General features: G+C 41.2%; 1 protein-coding gene across 1 annotated transcript in view; it reads right to left on the bottom strand.

The window, feature by feature from the left end:
- Nucleotides 1-1,487: 1,487 nt before the first annotated feature.
- Nucleotides 1,488-22,097, bottom strand: part of LOC105936303 (proton myo-inositol cotransporter) — a 109,636-nt gene continuing 89,026 nt past the window's right edge. Inside the window, exons 5-10 of the mRNA XM_012877063.3 lie at nt 11,030-11,193; nt 10,808-10,928; nt 7,417-7,542; nt 7,183-7,301; nt 4,286-4,438; nt 1,488-2,507 (exon numbers count right to left, since the gene is read on the bottom strand). Coding sequence (XP_012732517.2) covers nt 2,281-2,507; nt 4,286-4,438; nt 7,183-7,301; nt 7,417-7,542; nt 10,808-10,928; nt 11,030-11,193 — 910 coding nt within the window. The 3' untranslated portion in view covers nt 1,488-2,280. The remainder of the gene's footprint in view (nt 2,508-4,285; nt 4,439-7,182; nt 7,302-7,416; nt 7,543-10,807; nt 10,929-11,029; nt 11,194-22,097) is intronic.

The raw sequence follows: 22,097 nt of genomic DNA, 5'->3' as shown, positions 1-22,097 counted from the left end.
AATACATTCACGCTCCACTCAGGGGCGCACTCCACTATTTAAGAATGCATAATTTTGGAATTTCTTGATTAGAAATATCATATATATATATATATATATATATATATATATATATATATATATATATGAAAACTGTGGTGTGCATTTGCATTTAAACCCTCTGTACTCTGACAACAATCGCATTCAGCAGCCATTGGGGCCTTTTACCATTAAAGCAGCCAAGAGGGCGATTGTAACTCGATCCATCTTTATGATGTGGTAAAAGTCGATCCGAATAGATCTTTTTGGCCTACGTGCAAAATGCTAAAAGTTGCAGAAAAGTAACCCTTGAACATCCTCATGAAACATGGTGGTGGCAGCATCATGCTGCGGTGATGCGTTTCTTCAGTTCAAACACAACCCTGGACACACAGCCAGAACTGTAAAGGAATGTTTCAGATGAAACCATTTTCCTGTTTTTCTAATAGGCCCATTCAAAGGCCAGACCTAAGAAGCAAGACTTGAAAACAGCTCATAGGCTCAGGGAGGCTAAACGCAAATGCATGGCACTTTGTCAGATTTTCATTTATGAAATTAATCCAAAAAAAACCCATGTATAATCCTGCACTTTACAATGATTCCCCTCTTTGTGTCGGTCTGTCACCTAAAACCCCAATCAAACACATTGAAGCTGTGGAAAAGTTCAAGGGCCACGAACACTTTTAGCAATATTGAGTGTGTGGAACCTTTCTCCTCACACAGGGCAAATACTGACGTTAGGTGAGTCTAAATTGACTGCAGGGAAACAGCGTCTGTTTTTAAACGCATGTAAATCACATCTTTGGCCCCACTTAGACAGTTGTCCACACGGGGGCGCCACTCTCCCGCTTTGCAATAATGTTTTGCTTTTAACGCAGGTTGAAAATACCACTGGCTCTAATATAAATCTCCCAGATTCATTTGCATGCTGGTGTACCTTCGACAATGAATACATAGTTTATCTCATTAATAATGTAGCACGGGAGCTCATGGTCACCTTCCTTTAAACAGAGATACATTTTAATAGGTATAGTCTATTGGGCACTGTTGCGTCATGTTTAGTTTATTTACATGGCATTGCAACACAGTGTTGTTGTTTTTCTTTCCTTCCACAGCTTATGCTACACACAGGGACCCCCCTGAAATCAAGGGCCAAGCAGTAACTACTCACCGGTTGTTACGAAACATTGCCTAAATGACATTAAAGCCAGACTGAAATAAAACACTCTAGTTTGTACATAAGGCTAACGAGGAAGACAAAAATAAAACAATTGAACTTGAAGAAGCTATGTAGACATGCAGGGAATGCAACAGAAATGGGCATTAGGCACGTTACACAGGCACTATCACCATTTCCATTATAGAAAGTAATTTAACACCTCCATTATAGAATGAAAGTTTTACTTCACTGCTTCATCAGAACACGACATGTTTACAATGTGTCCAGTTAGCAGTTCCTCTGAGTAGTGTTTTTTTTTTTTTTTTTTTTAGACTCATGTTGTTGGATTTGTTTGCACATATTTTGGTTTTAAGGTTAAACCCTTTGCGCTGTGCTAAAAAACGGCAGGTTTGATTTTTTTCCGAGGCGAGAAACTCAAAAACCTGAACGCAAAACAACCGTGAAGGCCACAGACGTATTTCAGAAACAAAAAACCCCCGCAACCCTAACCTGTAATCCTTTCAGTGCCCCCCGCAGAGTTTTTTTTTTTTTTTGTTTCGTTAGTGCTGTCAAGCACTAGCAACACAAGTTTGCTCAGGTGTAGCACTTGCGCCAGTCTGTCGGTTGGGTTTCGTAAAAAGGTTAAAGACCGTCGACGAACGGGAGACTGCCACGTAGGGGGCGCTAACATCACTGCGTTATGCTACAAGCCGAAACAACATCGATCCGAAAGGTGTCTCACACTGAAAGGCGTAACGGCACAACGGAGATACTACGAGTCACGACGACAGCTGTCAGGTCAGCTAAACGTGATGTGGGTGCACAAATCTGCTTTCCAAACAACACATGTACCGTACCTTTTTTTTTTTGTTTTGTTTTGTTTTTATAGGAACAAAGCTGTGCCAGAATATTTTTGCATTCAGTGTGTGTGGGGGGGGGGGTACAGTCTCGCTTCCCGATCAAGGTCCTTCTTAACCTCACGGTGAGGGCGACCGGCCGGTGGCACCGATCACAAAACGAGATGACTATCACAGACCCAGATCACTCTGCATGTTTCGGAGGTCACTGAAAGATCCAGAGTGGGGTCAACACGCCAGGTCTTCCTAGTCCACGTCCGACGCGTCGTTGTCAGACAGGTGGTAATTCGAGCCTTTGACGCGGATGTACTCGACCTGCCGCGCCTCGTCCGAGTCGGAGGCGCCGCAGGAGCAGAGCTGGTTCTCAAACAGCGCCTCGATCTCCTCCAGGCGGCGGGCTTTGGTCTCCGGCAGGCAGCCGTAGATGAAGACGAAACCCAGCAGCGCCATGCTGGAGTACAGGAAGAAAGCTCCTGGGGGAAACAGAAGCAACGTGCATGTTCAGGAGTGGCCACCCACGAAGGTGAGAGACGCTGCTGGGACGTTTCAGGACATTTTTTAGGTCTAGGTCCTAGGAATGTGCTTATTGTCATTCACCACCGGGAAAACAAAGTTCCTTCACAGTCCACAAATGTCTATAATACGGTTTGAGCAGGTCTGGATAACTGGTTAGGAAAATATTTGTATTTCCAAACACGTTTCTGTCCCATTGTCTAAAAGCTGCATTCATCAGACGGATGATCACCCATTTGATGAATGGATGAATGAGTGATCATCCATCTGATGGATGAATCGGTGGCTGGATGATCAGACATTCATCCATTCAGCTGACAGATGATCATCCATCTGATGGATGGACAGATGGATGGATGGATGGATGGATGATGAAAGGGTAGGTGGATGGATGAATGGATGATCATTCATCTGATGGATGAATCGGTGGCTGGATGATCAGACATTCATCCATTCATCTGACAGATGATCATCCATCTGATGGATGGATGGATGGATGGATGGATGGATGGACATATGGATGGATGGATGATGAAAGGATAGGTGGATGGATGAATTCAAAATCATTTATCTGACAGATGATCATCCATCTGATGGATGGATGGATGGATGGACAGATGGATGGATGATGAAAGGATAGGTGGATGGATGAATGTATGATCGTTCATCTGATGGATGAATTGGTGGCTGGATGATCACTCATTCATCCATTCATCTGACAGATGATCATCCATCTGATGGATGGATGGATGGACAGATGGATGGATGAATGATGAAAGGATAGGTGGATGGATGAATTCAAAATCATTCATCTGATGGATGAATCGATTGCTGGATGATCACTCATTCATCCATTCATCTTACGGATGATCATCCATCAGATGATCATCCATTCATCCATCCACCTATCCTTTCATCATCCATCCATCCGTCCGTCCATCTATCACCTTAAATTGGTGATTGACCTTTGTATTTATAATCTGGGCTAATCCAGTAATTTTAAACCTGAAAAGCAGGGGATTCTGACACGAATAGGCAAAGAAGAATCAGCGTTTGTGACGGCAAATCCAAGACGACAGCTACTGCAGGATGTTAATCGCCTACACACTTCAGCAGAGGATTAAAGTGCAAGCTGTTGAATAAAAATGTTTTGCCACGTTGAAATATTGCTTTCAAACTGCCAGCGAAGACACAACGAAGGATGCAAGGAGTAACACGTTCCTGTCCTGAGTTTTATTCCAGCAGGGTTAATATAACTTAGAGGACTACAAAATGCAGCTGGCAATAGGAAGGCACACACCCAGTGCCAAACGTTTAATGAGATATCCTAGCTGCTAGGGTCTCCATTTCCTCCTTGTCAAACCAGATTGCCATTTTTGTCACAACCATGAATAATTGCATTTTTAAAAAACCACATCTAGGTCCACCAAATGCTTTTTCGTTTTTTTCCCTCCAGCTTGATGAATGGATTAACAACAGGTCAAATCGATCATTTTCCCAGGAAGTCTCAATCATCGCCTCTGATTGATTCATTTCTAGCTAAAGGCCAGCCCCTGCCTGTGTGGGGAGATGCCTACTGTTGATCAGAAACAAAAATAAACCCTCAAGGTGTCAATCAATCTTTCTTTCCTAAATGCTCGACTTTAGGGGGCAGAAGACCTTTGCTCTCTGTGTTGAGATGGACATGAAAGACATCAATGAGGGCTCTCCCTGCCATAAAAAAAGTGAAAATACTGACCGTAGTAAGTGAGGTACTGAGCCAAGTGGAGGAAGGTGAGAGACACCAAGATGTTGAAGGTCCAGTTGACTCCAGCAGCACAGGCGTTGCCGGTGCTCCTCGCCCACAGGGGATAGATCTCTGAGTTAATGGTCCACGGCATTGGGCCCATACCTAGTCCAGAGAAATTAGCCGTCAGCCATTACAGGAGCACTTCATGCCATATGGAGACATGATCTGCCAGAAGAAATGTATTTCTGCTCTCTTTTAAACACTTAATTGCGTAAGTGATTTTTAACTAAGGTGATCTTGTTCGAATACTATCAATCGAAATTAAAAGCTATTCACATGCAAATGCAACTGATTAGTACTTGAAATACGACCAGCAAAATAAAACTGCAGCCTTAATCTTTGGGATAATTTATACAATGCTGCAGATATTTCCTAATGCAACTGACATAACTATCTATTTGTAAGCTCCAGTGGTTTTTAGTGCTTTGGATTTTAATGGTTGAAAAATGTTTAATGTCACCTGGTGTAGTCCAGCGATTTCTAACAAACATTTCCAAGAGTAAGCATAACTTGACACTGCAGCAAAATTACACATCGTTTCTCTCCAGCAACCGTTCAAAACCTTTTCCAGTCAGCCTTGGATGTTGTTCAGTCCAAGAAAACACAAACACGATATCCTCAAGTGGCAAAAAGTTGTCTCAAACAAAACATAAAAACTGTTCAAGGGACTGAAAACGGTAAACAAAGCATACTTCAGTAACTTTTTCTGTGCCTTTTTTTTATCTAGTGTTCTTTTCTTTATGAATTTATAAAGTATTTGCCCCATTTATAGGTTTCTTCTCTTTGGTCTTTTGTTGCTCACTTAAATGCTTTTCAGAGATAAAGCCCTATTCCTGCACATCATCCCCACATTCTTGGTTCAGCACCACATTTGGGACACTCCTGTTTTCCTTTTCGGGCTGCAGCTATGTGCCCATATCTTTGACATCTTCAATACTAGAAGTGCCGCAAAAATCATTCTACTTATTCCATCGCAAACAACATTAGTCATGCATACTGTCTCCTACTGTACATGAGTGTGTAGCTATAGCCTTCGCCTATATTCTATGTATTAGTTTAGTAAACATCAGAGCAATGCATTATTTATAATTCTATCAATTTCCCCCTCTGAACCTAATATTCCTTTTAGACTCCATTCTCTTTGTATCATCTTCTTCACCCCCTAGTTCTTAGAGGTTGATAAAAAATAAAAAAAATGAATGAGAAACTGGAGGAGTGCATTACCGTCTCTATCTGGTTGGAGTATGATTCTTGATGGTTTTTTATCTGAAGTGTTTGTATGAATGGAGGTAAATTTATCTTTTTTATTATTCAATCAAACAAAAACTCATTTCAATCAAAATGTGAGACCAAAGCAAAAAAATATATCTGTGATCAATATATATATATATATAGATAGATAGTTAAAATAACATTTGATCAAGATAGATGTATGTGATCAAAACAAATTTCCCTCAATATATATTCATACTTACATACTAGAAAAATCGAATTCGATTAATAATTTTTATATTAACCTCTATGTTTGCACTATAGGTTAATTTGCATTGTGCCTATTATGTGAAACTATTATTTAATCTATCCAAATTCTAACCTAAATCTTCTTTCATGCTTATAATTCAGACATAACAATGCAGCAAGTTCTACTGTCTCATCCTCCCCACAGTGGTCACAACTCCCTGTATCATACGTTTATGTTTTAAAAAGTAAGTTTAAAAAGTTTCAATCAGATTTCTAGCTCCGCCCTAACTGTGAGATAAGCTTTGTGTTTCCTTTTCCACTCATCAGAGGTTGTGGCCTTGCAACGGTCCCAATAGTTTGTCTTATTGCTCCTCAATGCACTTTTACAGTTATCTTGGTACGCTGAACACTCCTGGGAATGTTTATCTCTGTTCCATGTTCCCAACCAACACCAGATATCAACAATGTTTCCCTTTGACATCTTTTAAGCTTCCGGTTCTATTTAAGTTATTTGTTTATTGTACTAGAGCTAATAAACTGGAAAACTGCCTTTTTATGTATGCATCTTTGAATAAAATTTGTTTAATGATTTTTTTTTTAAACATGTCAGTGTGACAAAAGGGCAAAAGTAGAAGAGCTACATTAGGGGAAATTGTTTTCAGTGCTGTACAGATGACTGTACAGTTCTCTGTAAGCTTGTAGATTTTCACACATTCCAACCTGATGTATTTTATGTATATAAATCCCTGCTTGGGTTGTTCCCTATGTGTTATTTCATTTTCATTCATGATTCTTGGCCAGGTCTGTTTTAAAGAAAAGAAGAGAAGACATTTGAATCTCTATGAATGGTTTTACCTGGATAAATAAAGGATGGATCTGAGTTTGATGCCTGCAAACTAAACATCTGGAAAAGGTGTAACTGCCACCATTTTGGATAGATTAGTATTGCAACCTTAATGGTGAAATGTTTGGCATTGCAACGAGTGAAATGTAACAGAAAAGGTTCTTAACATATTGGGACCCCAATGAAATGTGACTTTAGTCTATTTGTCTTCCCTAACCCTATTAAACTGCTTTCTTATAGACTATTAAACTGGTTTCTAGTAAAACACCAATGTTTGTATAAGAAACACTTTCACTAGGATGACAGTTGCTCCAGCAGATTGCAGGAAATGAATTTAGTTCTCAGCAATAACACTGAATTGCGACAGATAAATTAATTTGGTTAGAGATTCTTTCTGATATAAGACTGATACTCATTCACTTAGAAAGCGGAGAACCTTACAGAGTATGAAGGGTTCTAGATGAACAATCTCACCCAAATCTGTCAGACACCATAGATTTCTGTTGGATCCCAGACAAAACAAACAGTTTCATCCTCTTACCTGGAGCAAAAGCAGCCAGGTAGAGCACCAGACCCAACAACACCAGCCAGGAATAGGAGGTGGGACAGTAGTTATAGGCCCAGTAGGTCTGATCTCTCATGAGGGTAGAGTTTGAACATCTAAAAGAGGGAAACACATTCCTTTTGCTTTTGTTCAACCGCATACGGGATCTGGTTGGAATAGGAAGTATGTTCTACAAGCATGCCGGTACTTACGCTGCGTCCCGTGACTCACCTGCCCAATGCCGCGTGCTCGGTGGAGGCCTTATCGACCGGCACACAGGAGGAGGCGAGGAGCGTCGAGCCGTTCTCACGGTAACAGAAGCCACAGCGAGGGTCCAGCATGCAAGGCTCGCACATCCTGCACAGCAAGCAGCAGGAAACGCTCGGGTTTACTGCTAAGCAAAGCGACGCATTGAAGAGCGAGAGAAAAAAATATGCGTACGTATGGCTCCCTTGACTAAAAGGAACACATTTTTGCAATCAAACAAAGGCAGCATGGCTAAATACAAAAGGCAGTTTCCAAATGATTTCATTTATGAAGTGAAAAGAGCGATCCAAAAGATAATGGCCTTATGTGACAAAGTAATTGCCCCTTAAACCTGATAACTGGTTGTGCCACCCTTGGCGGCAACAACCGCCGCCAAGGGTGGCACAACGCTTGTCTCCCGACTAGGTGTTTGTGATCGACCGCCGGCATGATGGTCATTTCCCTGAAATGCTGTTAGTTTTACAGCAGATGTAAGGGAAATTCGCATTCACAAAGCTCCACTTTATTTCCCACAAAATACTTTCCTGGTATCTGATGCCGATGTTTTGTGGCATATCTGAGACGGCACTTTATGTGCCCGGCAAGGTTTCGGCATTGGAACTCTCCCATAGATGCCATTTGTCACCAGTCTCCAACGTTGACCTTAACTGAGGCAAGTGAGGCCTGCATGTGTTTTATTCTGGGCTCCTTTGTGATGTCCCAGAGGAGTCATTGAGTAATTTTGGTAGTCCGACCTCTCCTGGGAAGGTAAGTCACCGTTTCGTGTTTTCTCACGTTGTGCACAATACCTCTCGCTGAGGCTCATTCTAGACTAAATGATGCAGATGACTTTGTTTTCTCATCTGTTCATAATTTCTTCAGATATCGTGGAATGAGGTGTTACTTTTAAAGATATTTTAGTCTACTTTATGTGGTTAGAAAGGTGCTGTTGATGTGATTTCTTGATTTTACAGGTTGGGTGTTAATCAAATTAATCTCAGCTTTTAAAAAGATGGTGCCAGGCTACACTTGTCTGATATTAAACCTCATTTGACGACGTGAAACGTTATTGCTTTGTTTTTACTTTTTTTTTTGGAATGACCATGACCTGGATGACTGAGAATCTTCACCAGCAGTTATGGAGGGAATATTGTTCCCATATTGTTGCAAGCAAAGAACATGTTTTGTAAATGGAAATAAAAAAAAAACAATGCAATTCAAAAATTAAACTTTGCAAAAATGGCTAAATAGAAGAAATAGTAACTTTCTCCGATTTTGTTACTTCAGAATAAAAAAAATTATGTTTTATTTTTTCTGGTTTTATTTTCTCAGTTTTTATTTTTTCACCCCCCCCCCCCCCCCTCAAATTTTATATTTTAAAATCACTTTTATTCCAAATTTCTCTTTTTCAGATTGCGTTTTACGAATTGAATTCTTTTCAAATTGCGTTTTACAGATCACATTCTCTTCACTTCTCTTATAGACTGAATTTTGTTCCAATATTATCATATAATATTATTATGTACAGAAAATTATAATATAAAAATGTTGTTTCTAATGTCCACGCAGACCAATAGAAATGCCTCGTTGCCCCTCGCTCCAGAGGAAAGCCCGCCCCCAGAAGTGAAGAGACAACGGAGGAAAGCAGCCTGTGGTGGTTCTAATACCGTGGTGGTAGCTGAGAGCATGTGTGGGAACACAACAAAGCCATTCCAGAGTGGTGAAAGCACTCATCTCTTCAAATTACTTTTGTGTTTTTGTGTGTGTGTATAGAGGGTGGTGGAATTACAGGGAGTTGGTCCTGGTCAGGGAGTCCATTAGGCGTTGTTTTTCATCACAATGAGTGTTTTTACCCTGGAGTTTTGCCTTGTGTCTGCGTAAGTGAGAGTAAATTAGAACATGGAGGCATCTGATCTCTGTCTCACTCGAAGAAACACTGAAGCTAACAGTTTGTCAGTGTGCCTGTGTGTGTGTGTGTGTGTGTTTGCCCTTTGTAGCTCGCGGAGACAAGTTAAGTCAACTGTAGAGCTTCGGATGAGAAAAATGAATCCCGTGTGGAAAGGATGTGACATCAGCACTAATAATAAAACAGTGATGAGTAGCTATTATTGACTCTTGTTTGTTTGTACTGATATAAAACTATACAGCCAAGTCTTACAATAATATGAAGGGTTTCTATAAATAGCAAGGCGATACACATTCAAATTACTTAGAATTAATGATGATACCACTGTGTTATAACACTTTTGTCATCATCATGGGTCTCTGCTTGTAGAGATGCTTTAAGGTGAAGCTCTGCCCAAGCCTCTAAAAGGTTTTCATCCAAGATTTGCCTTTATCCTTCTTCCCATCAACTCTGACCAGCTTCCCTGTCCCATCAGAAGAAAAACAACCCCACAACATGATGCCTTTAACCACCACATTTCACAGTTTGTTTTTGTTTGTTTTTTTGCAAAAAAAGATGAAGATGTCCATTGATCCCTTTGGCTGTTGAGATAATGATTAATCTCCTAAACACTCACATCTGTTCAATGCATGACTCCCTTGAGTTTAACTTAAAAAAAATAAAATAAAAGATTTTTCAAAAGTAGTGAGAAACTAACTGTAAAATTATTCATCAATCATCAATACCCGCTTGTCTTTTCCAGGGTCCCAGCGACCAATGGACGAGAGGCGGGGTATGCCCTGGTCTCCGGTCCATCACAGGGCAACACAGAACAAACAACCATGCATGTACACACTCGCACCTAAGAGCACTTCAGAGAGACCAATAAACCTAGGAGTAATTTTTTGTTTGGACTGTGGGAGGAAGCTAGAGTTCCCGGAGACAATCCATGCATGCACAGGGAGAACATGCAAACTCCTTGCAGAAAGACACCAGGCTGGGAATCAAAATGTTCTTGCGGCAAGACAACAGTGGTTCCGGCTGCGCCTCCAAGCAGGAAAACAGCAAAAAGTTCAATTCTTGATGTCCTTCAACGCAAGATATCAACAAATTGTGTTTCCAGGAAATGGGTTAGCAGACCTTAGCCTCTAATAGCTGGAATCAGTCGTCAAATCAGTGGATTTTATGATGGTGAGCTGGCCAGGTCCTGCTGCTGCAAAGCATTGCCAAACCATGGAATCAGTCCTTCACCTTGTGGAAAATCTTTATTTTGCTCATCAGGGTTAACGTTTGAAGGTGGAGTCGTGATTTTCAGAACTCCAATGTGGAATTAAATTAGCTTCCTTAATTCATTTCAGCTCTCAGCCATTTTTGGTGTCTCAATCCTCCCGATTGGATACAACAGAAGACAATAAATGGCTAACGTTACCAATCAGAGCATAAAGTTTTCTAGCTGAAGGAGGTCCAGCCTAGATTTGTGTGTTTACTCACTGGTACTTGGAGCAGGTGGAGTTAGCCATCGCAGGGTCCAGTGGGTGGACAGTAACAGGAGGACTGTGCTGAGCAGACATCAGAAAACCTACGGCCAGTAGGCTCAAACTCAAACATGTACCTGTTGGGGGGGGGGGGGGGGGGGGGGGGGGATAAAAGAAAATATGGATTAGTACCTTCCCCCGATAGCGCCTGATAACCCAGCAGCTCTTTGTGTCTCACCGAGAATACTGCCCAAAGTGAGCTTCCTGCGCCCTACCCTCTCCACAAGCCACACTCCCAGGAGGGTAAACAGGAAGTTGGTGAGGGTGGTGAGCCCCGCCAGCCAGATCGCCAGTCTGTCGTCACGCACTCCCGACATCTGCAAGATGGTGGCGCTGTAATACCTGGAAAAAAAAATAAAAAAAGACAGTAATCTGGAGTTCTTATGCAAAACTTCACACCGACTTTTCATTTTAGGTTCTGTTACGCTGCAGCCACACACTGCAATGCTGCCTACTGGAATGTGATGTCGCAGAACCACACACACTAATGCACAACTATAAATAGGAAGGATAAGGAGGCAGTATATATGCATACCGTGACAAGAGGCTGAAATTTTTTGCTCATTATTGTTGTATCTAAGCATCCCCGCAGGATGATGCTGCCAGCACCATGTTGCACCATGGGAACTACGTGTTAAAGGGGAAGCGCAAGTCTTTGTCAGCAAGTCTTTGTTGACATATGATTTACTTGAGCAAAGGGTTACAGCATGACCAGACCTGACTTTTTAAGGGAAAACTGCTTCAGGCTACTTTCAATTGTCAGCCGTCTTGGAATTCAACGGTTAAAATCCCCCCCTTTACACCGGCGAGGCCAAGTAAATAAGCCGACTGCGACCTCTCCTCTTGTGAAGCACTCATCCAGCAATCAGCCTCCCTGCTTCAGTGCCATCCGCTCATGTACAGACAGTTACCAAGCAGCTATAAATAGCCTGCCCCCAGTCAATCTCCGCGGCTCTTCCTCTCTCATACTGTGTCATAATTAGAGCAGAGACTCAGGCCCCATGTCGCCCCGTGTAGGCAGATTCCCTCCAATCATCGTCAACAGGCCTCTCAAAGCTGCTCAGGTCAACAACACCAGCACCGGCAAACGGGCCAGCTTTATGCTTCAGTTCCGATGCCATGAGCCTGAGACAAGCGGGGAAACAAATCACGTGTATAATCGGAAAAAGTTGAGACGCAACAGTTGCTCGGTATGGGAAAAAAATTTTTTGGCTTCCATTTATAACTATAAACTGTCTGATTTAACATTCTAGAATCTTTTTCTGGGATTTTGTTATGTGGCTAATTCACGCAGCCATAGCATGTCCTTGATATAGACATTTAGTGATACCTACAAAAAGTCAGCTTTTGGGACTAAGTGTTATAATTAGTTAGGTAGGTATACATAAGGTATACATAAATGTAACCCTAACCCTGAACATGTGCTTATGTATATATGCTTATGTTAACCTTTCTTTGTAAGACTTGGGACTTTTGAATAGGCGAAGGCAGTGGTATAATAACTCACCTCATTTGTTAGTTTAATTGGTTAGTTGCAATGTTCCATCAATAAAATTAATGGATGAAGCGACAATTTAACAGTAACCCAGATTCTGTTTTTATGTTGTTTTATTACTACTCAATTTATTTGAAATTCAGCTATTTGTATTCAAACATCTCTCTAATCTAATGGGGCAATGTTACATGTTGAGGTATATGAAGAAATCTGCTCGTCTTTGGCCGATTTGTACCTCTTAGAAACTACTTTTTTATACTCCAGGCATTCTAACACTGGCCATAGCTATCGCGTGGCGCAGGGATTATTATTCAAACTTCATAGAAAATAAATACAATCAAATTAGTTTTAATTTAAATTGTACATCTTTTAGGTTGATCAGACTATATGGGACCTTTGGATTTTAGCATTCCATGACCCCTTGTTTCAAGGGGGTATTAATGTGATGTAACACAGAGGCCCATTTCCTCTTTTCAAAATGGGGAAAACAGGGGAACATTTGCAAGTTAGAGTAAGAACCAACCCGGTGGGTTAGCTTTGAAACACAGAATGAACATGTAAAAAAAAAAAAGCACCTGATACTAACTGTCGAGTAAGGCGGAGGGCCTGGATTTTGTGGCAAAACATTAATTATAAGCAAAACTGCTGATTTCAGTCACATAAAGGAAAACGGTCATCATTGGGTCTTCCAGCAGGATGATGACCAAATCAACAAATAAATGGTGCATGACACAAAATCCACATCGATACATATTGTATGCTGCCAGCGGTTCCGACAATCTTAGCGAGCGACGCTAATGGCGAGTTCAGCGCTTTAAAAACAATCAGTAAACAGACTCGGCAGCATCTTTAGAAGAGGATCCACATGCAGTAGGGTGGTACTGTAATCTTCTACCGCGGCAAAAATGAGCCATCCTCACGCACACATACTCGCGTCATAAGAAAAAATGGGGGAATATAATGGATAGGGACTCAAAAAGCGTCGGAGACTGCGCCGCGAGAGGGAAATGCTCATTAAAGAAAAAGCCAAACTAAAACATCTCCTGTATTGTCTGCCTCTCCGTGTCTCTACAGGCAGCTCATCTTTCTGCGATTCATCTCTTCAAAAGCATCCCCGTCGCTCCTCCGTCCTCTCTCTTTTCGCCTCTCTCTCTCTCTCTCTTTCTCTCGCTGCTTTCCAAAACAGTACGTTTAATTGACAGATTTGCATAAGCGCATTTTACATTTTCTGCCATGGGACACAGCCAGACGAAACAAAAACAAACATGAGGGGGGGTGTAGAGAAAGTCAGCGCTATCTACAGTCATTTACGGAGCAATAAAAGACAGGTTAGGAGGGGATTTATTAGTTCTCTACAAACTTTATTTTTTTACTTGTATGCCAGCAAATGCATTCTGCACAGAGATGCACACACACACAAACACACACACACACGAATGGAGTAAGTTTGGGAGCAGCAGCAGCAGGAGTGAAAGCTCTATTTCAGGAGTCTTTTCCAGCCTGCTGTGTTGCATCTCTACCCCAGCATCTTCCTGATTACAGCACAATCGCACACATTTCTAATGCGTGCCCGTTCCACTTTACAAAACGCCCTCAGGAACCTTAAGAGCACTCGCCCGACCTCTTTGCCAAGAGCTGCCGCTCAGAAACGCACGCCAGATCTTCACCAGGCTAAAAAGCGTTGCTTCCTTCATTTCTAACTATCGTCCCTGGCGGCCATATTTCTCCACTTTCTTTGACCCGGTCGTGCTCAGGCTCTGCATCCTCTTTCAGGCCTGCTTTGTTTAAAAGAATGCCTCGTGGCTGCTCTCGCATTTTTTCAAAGTTGGAGCATCAAGTAGGGGAAAAAAAAAAAAAAGCTCCAAGGCAACTTTAGTTCAAGAGATCGATCTAAAGATGCAGGGGAAAAAAACGCATAACCGAGGAATGCGTTCACAAACTCAGAGCTGCTTTGTGCCACGTGGATTGGCATATTTCTAAGCAATGTCTAAAACTCTAAATGTGAGGAAATGCGGCTGATTTTGGAGAACATCAAGTCCTGTCACCGTGACTGGAGAATTCACGGTGTTCTGCTGTGTCAGGACTGGCTACCTTTCAGTACTTTCTTGTACTTTCCCCCATATTTGAGCCTCAACTGATCTTAACGATGTTGCAGGGCTAGTTTTTTGCAAAACTTTCATTTGTTTTTCAATAAATTGGATTAAAATCCACTAAAAAACAGTAACATTAAAAGGTTCTGTCAGTCTCAAACCTTTGGGCCTTGAACGACAGAGAATGTGCTTAATTGATACATATATTTAATTGCTAAATAGCCTTAGTGGTTTCGGTATATTTGTACACACACTAAATTTAGATGGTAAAATATAAAGTGACTTCTGGCTTTCTCATGACAGTATAGAAAAAAAAAGTCAGATTCTTCTCATTTCATGCATTCTTTTTTAGTCTTGAGTGACACAAGCTGTGAAGGTTTAAGACATTAGTCCTGGCAGCATGCGACACCCTTCAGCCTGAAATACCTACTTGATGTCAACACATGTCAGTGAATGACAGGAGAACCAGCAGGAAGGCCTCGGATTAAACAGCAGCCCAAGGTAGCTCTCTGTGTGTGATGGCCCGCGTGTTTAGGTTCATTCTGTTTTGACCCGATTTTGATCATAAAATTACACTAAAAGATGAAAACATGGAATCAGAGTGGTTTCTTTGCTAAAGGATTTGGATCTGAACCAGATGTGATTAACTCAAAGGGACCTATTTACAACTTGTTTTTGTCGAGTGTCCAAATTACCAACAAGAACACTTAAGCAGGACTTCGTCTTCCTTGGTGACATCCTCCAGCTCATTCTAGGGGATCCCAAGATGTTCCCAGGGCAAATGGGAGCAAGTTCTCCCATTTGGGAGTTCTGGGTCTCCTGCCAGCTCCTCCAGAGGTGATTTGTAGTAAAACCTTAAACAACATGACTTCAGGCATGGGCGAAGAGGCAAATTGTGTGAACAAGAAGCCAGGTTACAAATTACTCTCTTTATACCCCCATAAAAGGTTGGGCAAAAAAACACCAAAAGTGTAAGTTGTTCAGCTTGGGAAATGTCTCGCACTGATATTTAGCTTTCTGTCAAGCATGTTTTGTCAGTGAGTGTAAGCAATTAAACTGAATTAATCATTGCAAGCTGCTTTACCAATCAATTCTTTAAATTCTGGATAAACAACATTTTGGACAAAGCAACCTTTTTATTTTCTCTTTAACATAGAAAGCACTCAGTGCTTTGTGTCTTTTCTCTTTTTTTCGTGTGCGCTCCGTCTCCTCTAACCCCGAGAGAGCAGAGAACCGAACCTGGTTCTGCTGGAGGCGTCTTCCTGTTAAGGGGGAGTTTTCCTCTCCACTGTCGCTACAGGCATCTTTGGTATGATCGATGGCTGAAAAGCCAGCGTCACAATGCAAGTGACTCTTCACTGTGGCTTCATGTTCATCCAAGTGGAGTGAAGGCTACAAGTCAATGACTCGATGCAATCTGCAGGGGTTCTTGAGATGGGAAACTTTTTAAGCAATCTGCATGATAAACTGAACTTGACTGCACTGGTTGATCACATGGATCATTTTTGAATGCAGGTACTTCACTTGGGATCTGTCTGTATGATTGGGTTGAAACGGACACAGGAAGTCTGGAGTTTTCGAGCGCGACTTAGTGATATCATTTTTTCTCACAACTATTTACAAATGCCATAGCTTTAGTTTGCACACCAAGCACACAAACATTTGCACACATACCAAACCAATGTTTTTTATATATATATATATATATATATATAGGAGGTCCTTTGAAGAGATGCAAGAAGGCATGGCCTAGCCATGACCTGAGCTTGAAAATGAAAAAAAACTAAATAAGTGCAGTCAGAGTTTCTTTTTTTTTTTTTTCCTGTTGCAAAGCATTCAAGGTGGAAGGAGTGAAGAGTGAAACCAGGAAGAGATTCACTTACAAATGAAAGGCAAGTGGTGACAGGCCCGAAGGCGGATGGTATGTTTTATTCACTTTTTAAAATTATTTTCTTTACTTAGTGGTTTAGACTGTGAATACAACAAATGAAAAATAGCAAAAATAAATAAATATTAATAAAGGGTTGACCTTTGAATAGCTCCTCTGCGTTTTTTGCCTGTTTTACATATGTGGTGAAAGGATGAAGCTGAGTCATGGCTGACATTTTCTGGCACATTTGCAGGGTTGTCTCAGGGGCCGGGGGCTCTTGGGAGAAGTGCCGTACAGGCAGCTTTTGGATTATTTACTCCGAAAGCTACAAATCATTTGACATATCTATCAGAGTAACGAAGTCCGACTCAGAACTTCAACTTCCTTGAATAAAATAAAGCCAGGATTTCTACACCAAAAACAATAACAGTAGACAGATGACAGAGAAAATGATTGAGAGGTGGACTATGTTAATATTGGATTGCTTTGAGTTTTTATTTGACACATCCTGTTCTCCTTTTTTAAACATTAAACTGATACAAAAAAAACCCCTGAGACTATAGACTTATATCAAACAATCTATGAATTTTGTCCAGAGCAGATGTCCATTAAAAAAAAGACGTTATATTCCTTTGTGTTAAAGACATAATTCTTTGATTCAGGCGTGTTAAAGGACAGAAACGTCTAAAAGTTGCAGGACAAAGTCCCACGAGGACTATAATTTGACACCCCTGCTTCATACAAACCACCCTGCCGAGCTCATATAGAGCAAGATGGGAAAAAAAGAGTAAAGGCAGAAATGTTTTTCTTTAAAATGACTACAAAATTAGCAATCATTCTAAATATTTGCTGTAACAACGAACATTATAGTGTAGCATATCACCAGGAGCCCTCGGGTTTAGAATCGGTGAATTATTCAAGGACATTATGAAGTAGGCTAAACAATCTCATAAAGAAACCTGTCAGAATGACGCCATAAGTGCATCGACTCATCCAGGAGGTCACAAAGAAGGTCCCTTTTGGTGATTCAACAAACAGAAAGAGAAAGGGCAAAAAACTGCATCCGGAGAGTTTAAGGGCGAAAAAGCTTAAAAGGACCTGCGTAGTGTAACAAGACATAGGTCACACTTTCGATTTTTAAGTACCAGTGAGATGGAGACACTGAGCGAGCAAACGAGGCACCGAGGAAGACAGAGCAGACAAACAGAAGGAGTCATTAACACAGAGAACAGGAAGTGAGAAAAAAGATTGAAAGGTGAGAGGAAGAAGAAACGGATGGAGAAAAACACAAAGGATGAATGTGAGGGGGAAAGCAGCAACCAATGGACAAGCCAGGAGAAAAGGTGTACAGACAAGAGAGACAGACGGCAAAGACAGAACCAGGCTGTGTGTGTGCGCGAGAGACATAAAGAGACTCAGATTCTCTTGGGAAGTGGCCTATTTTTCAAATGAATGCATATGAACACTGAGCTGCATCACGTTAATGTTGGAATAGAAATCCTTCAGCCCTAAAAGGATAAGACTGTATGTTCTGCTGCGCAACCACACACACATCATCATCATCTTGCAGTCTGAAGTTGTTTTTCATCAACACAAAATGAAAGTCCCATTTGGGTTTTACTTCAGCGTCTTCCCATCTGACCCGAAAGAAATCCAGGAATGGATTGAATTTCTAAATCGCCTTTGCATTCATCGCACAGACAATGAATGCATTACAGGGTTGTGGACGCTACAGTCTGTGTACAGGTGTGGAAGAGATAATCGCCGCTGGCAGTCCTCGTCGGTCCATCTCCCGAGAGCCGGTTGCATGCAGCTCTGCTAGCCCAGTAAGGGGAAGCTCCCTGGAGGCGTCATTATTATTTGTCAAAGCCACCTGCATCGGATTTTTCTCGAGGTGAACGTGGAAGAGCAGTAACCGCATTGGTGAATTCCACGGCGCTTTATAAGTTTCCCTCCAGAGCTTTGAAATTTCCACTATCAATTGAGAAAATGTAACGACAGCAGCAACAGCAACAAAAATCACATCTGATTAGGCACAGTATCTGAAGTCTCAAATTCAATGTTTTTAATTCACCAACTGTTACGCCCACAGTTGGCTGGAAGAACGGGGTAACATAAAATTAAAGAGTCTAGTTTGTAAAATTGATTAAAGGGTTTTTTAACAAAAAGACACAACGTCCTACACATTGTTAAACCCGATGGAAACGGACAAAAGGGAATTGAATAAAAACAGCTTCTCAGCAAAACAAACAACCTAATTTGAGCTTTTCAAATTGAACAAGCTGAAAACTAGCGAGCAGATAAATGGCAGAAAGTTAGAGCATTCACAAGGTTCCCGAACCAATAGTGATTCACGAAATGCTCAAACAGCACATGGGAGTAAACAGTGTGGACTGTTCAAATGCAGCTCCCTTGAATGCGGCTTTCTGAGAGTCTTTCAAAGGGTTGAGGAAGGTCTTGATTGGTCCATGTTTTCTGAAAACGGTCCACACAGGAGCTCAGTATGTTGGAGGCGGGTCCAGTGTCCTTATAGCCAATCCCAGGCACGTGCTGCCAAAGTCATTTTTGCATGATTAAAGTTGAGCCCAGTCTGCACTACTGGGTGAATAATCGACAGCGGTAACACCAACGCTAAAAGCCTTGAACCAATAAAGAGTTTTTAAAAAAAAATATAGAACTTTATGATTATGGCCTGCACGATTTTTGGGAAGCAAAATGGTCCTTGATACAAACTTTCAAAAAAGCTCAATGGAAAGAAGCTGGCTACAGTTGTGGCAGTGGTTCCATTAACCCACTCCTGAAAAGGAGACATCAGAACTGGGGATAAAGAGAAAAATAAAGATTGGACTGTGGTCCAAGTCCATGTCTGTAAGATAAAAGTTCATTTTGCAACATGATTGTGGTGCCGTGGCATCTGCTACTGGCTTTACTGAGTCCAAACTCAACGCATCCACCATCTACCAGGAAATGTTGCCGCACCTCATGGTTCTGGCTGCTCACAAGCTTCATGGATAAGCTTTACACCTGCCCACTCTGCCTTTGTACCTAAATCTGCTTTAACAACCATGGTTTATCTGTGCTAAACTGGCCAGCGAACTGACCAGACCTGAATCCCACTGAGGAACAATCTAGTATTATTATTAAGACAGAGATGGGACACACCAGAGCCAGCACTGCAGATGCTATGAAAGGTAACCAAGCAATTATTTAACCTCAGCAGTGCCGCAGGCTGATTTTCTCTATGCCACGATGTATTGATTCAGTAATTCATGCAAAAGTATAGAATATAGTATCAGATACAGTATCGTTGTCTCAGATCATTCTTGGGATCTGAGACAACGGCAAGTTAAAAATTTAGTTCAGCCAGGTTAAAATTGGATACGTTCATGTTTATAGTTCTCCAGCTAAACGTTCTGAACATCAAATGCAGCTCCAACAGGACCTGGTTTTTCAAAATATACATTAGCTGACATAATCTTGAATCATAAAAGTTGGTTACCCGTTTTTTTTGGCTACTCGCCCGATGTTTTCTTTATTCATCAAGATGATGATATGTATTAAGAAAATAAAAACAAATAAAAGCTGCCTTCTCTTCCATCATTTTCCTCCCTGGGTTCTTGTGAAAATTCTAGTCAGGCCACATCCACAGAGCGCACAAGCACCACTTAGCCTTCATGCAGTGCTGAGTGCCACGTCCAGCTGCTGCAACCACCATAATTCCTCTGACCTGTAGCATCAGGTGCAACTTTTTGTGGAATCTCCAACGTTATTCGATGCAAAATTAAGCAGAATAGTTACTGTAAATTATTTTGGGCCTGACCATCCATCCATTTTCAATACTTACTTATCCATGCAGGGTTAGGCAAGAGGCGAGCTACACCCTGGACAGGTCGCCTGTCCATCACAGGGCAACATACAGGAAAAAAACAACCATACACACTCACATCAATTTAGAGTAACCAGTTAACAACCATGTTTTTGGACTATGGGAGGAAGCTGGAGTACCCAGAGAGAACCCCACACATGCACATACACACGCAGAACATGCAAACTCCATTCAGAGAGAGATTGTACCCAGGATCTTCTTGCTGCAGGGCACCTGTACTACCAACTGTGCCACTGTGCAGCCTCCCACATTTCCTTCAAGAAAGAAATGGGAGGGGGCATTGAGGCATCAATGCAAAACGCACAGCCTGCATGTTTTGTATTCATGAAATCAATGATTTCAAAGCCTTGTTCAGTTGTTTACTGATGGTTGTCAAGTCTAACGAAGAGTGTTTGTTTGTTTGTTTGTGTGTGTGTGTGTGTGTGTGTGTGTGTGTGGGGGGGGGGGTACAGTCAGCTGCTGCAGACAGACAGGGAGAGAATTTCAATACAGTTTTAATATTTTACAAATTAGACAAGTTCACGAGTTTGGTTTCATTTTAAATCTTTTAATGTGAAAGCACAAAGAAAAAAAGTATGATGACAAACATTTTACATGAGAATGTCAGATGCTACTTGCAATAAAATATGATGAAATAATAAAATAATCATGACGCGTTGAAAAATATTGGATGCTGTGTTTGTATTATATCTATTCAGAGCCTAGTTTTGATACGTTTTAAGAAAGAATATGTTTTTTGATGATTAATTAATCTGTTTAATTATAAAACAGACGATGCAACATGGCCCTGTTGTCTGTGTTTGCCTTGTGTTCTTTTACTTATTCAATTTGATCACTTGAGTTAACCTATTTGATTGGACAAGCATTGATTGTTAACAAAAATGTATATTTAATGTAAGTATAACCTGTGTTTATGAATAGTTTATGGATATAGTTTGGTGATGGGAGGATTTTTTTTTTGGCTTGAGGAACTGCATGTCTGTGGATGTGTCTGGTTACCAGTACACGCATAATGTGTGGCGTCTCTGCATTGGGGGACAGTGGAGCCAAGCTCCACCAGATGTCGCTGTGGAGCTCTATGTTCACAATAATCAGTGCGAATGTTCTTTACAGAGTATTCATGTAAAAAATACAGATTTACTTATCAATAAAATTCTGTTATAAACATTTGTTTCTATATATATAAGACTACCAGAAAAATTACAAGCTAAGTAAGATATATCCTCTTGAGGCACATTATATTGGGGCCGGCCCACCAACGTTTGTTTAAATAGATGAGCATCTGAAATTGCAGTGCGCATGCCCAACACGCTCTCAGTAGACAGTCGTGGTGCACAAATACTACGGCCCCAAGCTCAGATTGTCAAATAAAAATACTGCAGTTGCACACTTCACGTTTACGTTCCATCTAGAGTTGGTTGTCCTTGCTGTATCATTGAAGGATCGATGTGAATCTTTTCTGTTCGATGAATTATCATTAGGCATCATTTGTGTTTCTATGTATAAAAATTAAATTACATTTAGCCTATATATAATGGCATTTCTTGTGTGTCAGTGTATGCTAACTTATCTGTTTGATTTAAAATTTATCAGTCAGGTTGTATGCGTCACAAAAGATGTGTTGCTGCTATAGGTGTTGAGGTTTCATGCCAGCAATGCCACTGTTCATAAACCTGACAAATTCCCACCATAACTGAGGGTATGCCACATTATGACTGGGCTTAGGTCCCTAAAAGACTCACACATCTTCAAAGGGTTAGTAAATATAACAGAAAATTTCCAAATAGGCACAATAAGCAAGGACACCCACAGCAGTCTCTCAGAGCTCACCTTGAAGGTAAGCACTGCAGCTCCACCTTCAGAAATATCAAAAAGCTGCCAGTGAAAACACTGTAAATCTTTTGC

Source organism: Fundulus heteroclitus, chromosome 17, assembly GCF_011125445.2.
Source record: "Fundulus heteroclitus isolate FHET01 chromosome 17, MU-UCD_Fhet_4.1, whole genome shotgun sequence".
NCBI lineage: Eukaryota > Metazoa > Chordata > Actinopteri > Cyprinodontiformes > Fundulidae > Fundulus > Fundulus heteroclitus.
The sequence above is the reverse complement of the archived record's forward strand: the minus strand, read 5'-3'. Positions and strand labels throughout refer to the sequence as shown.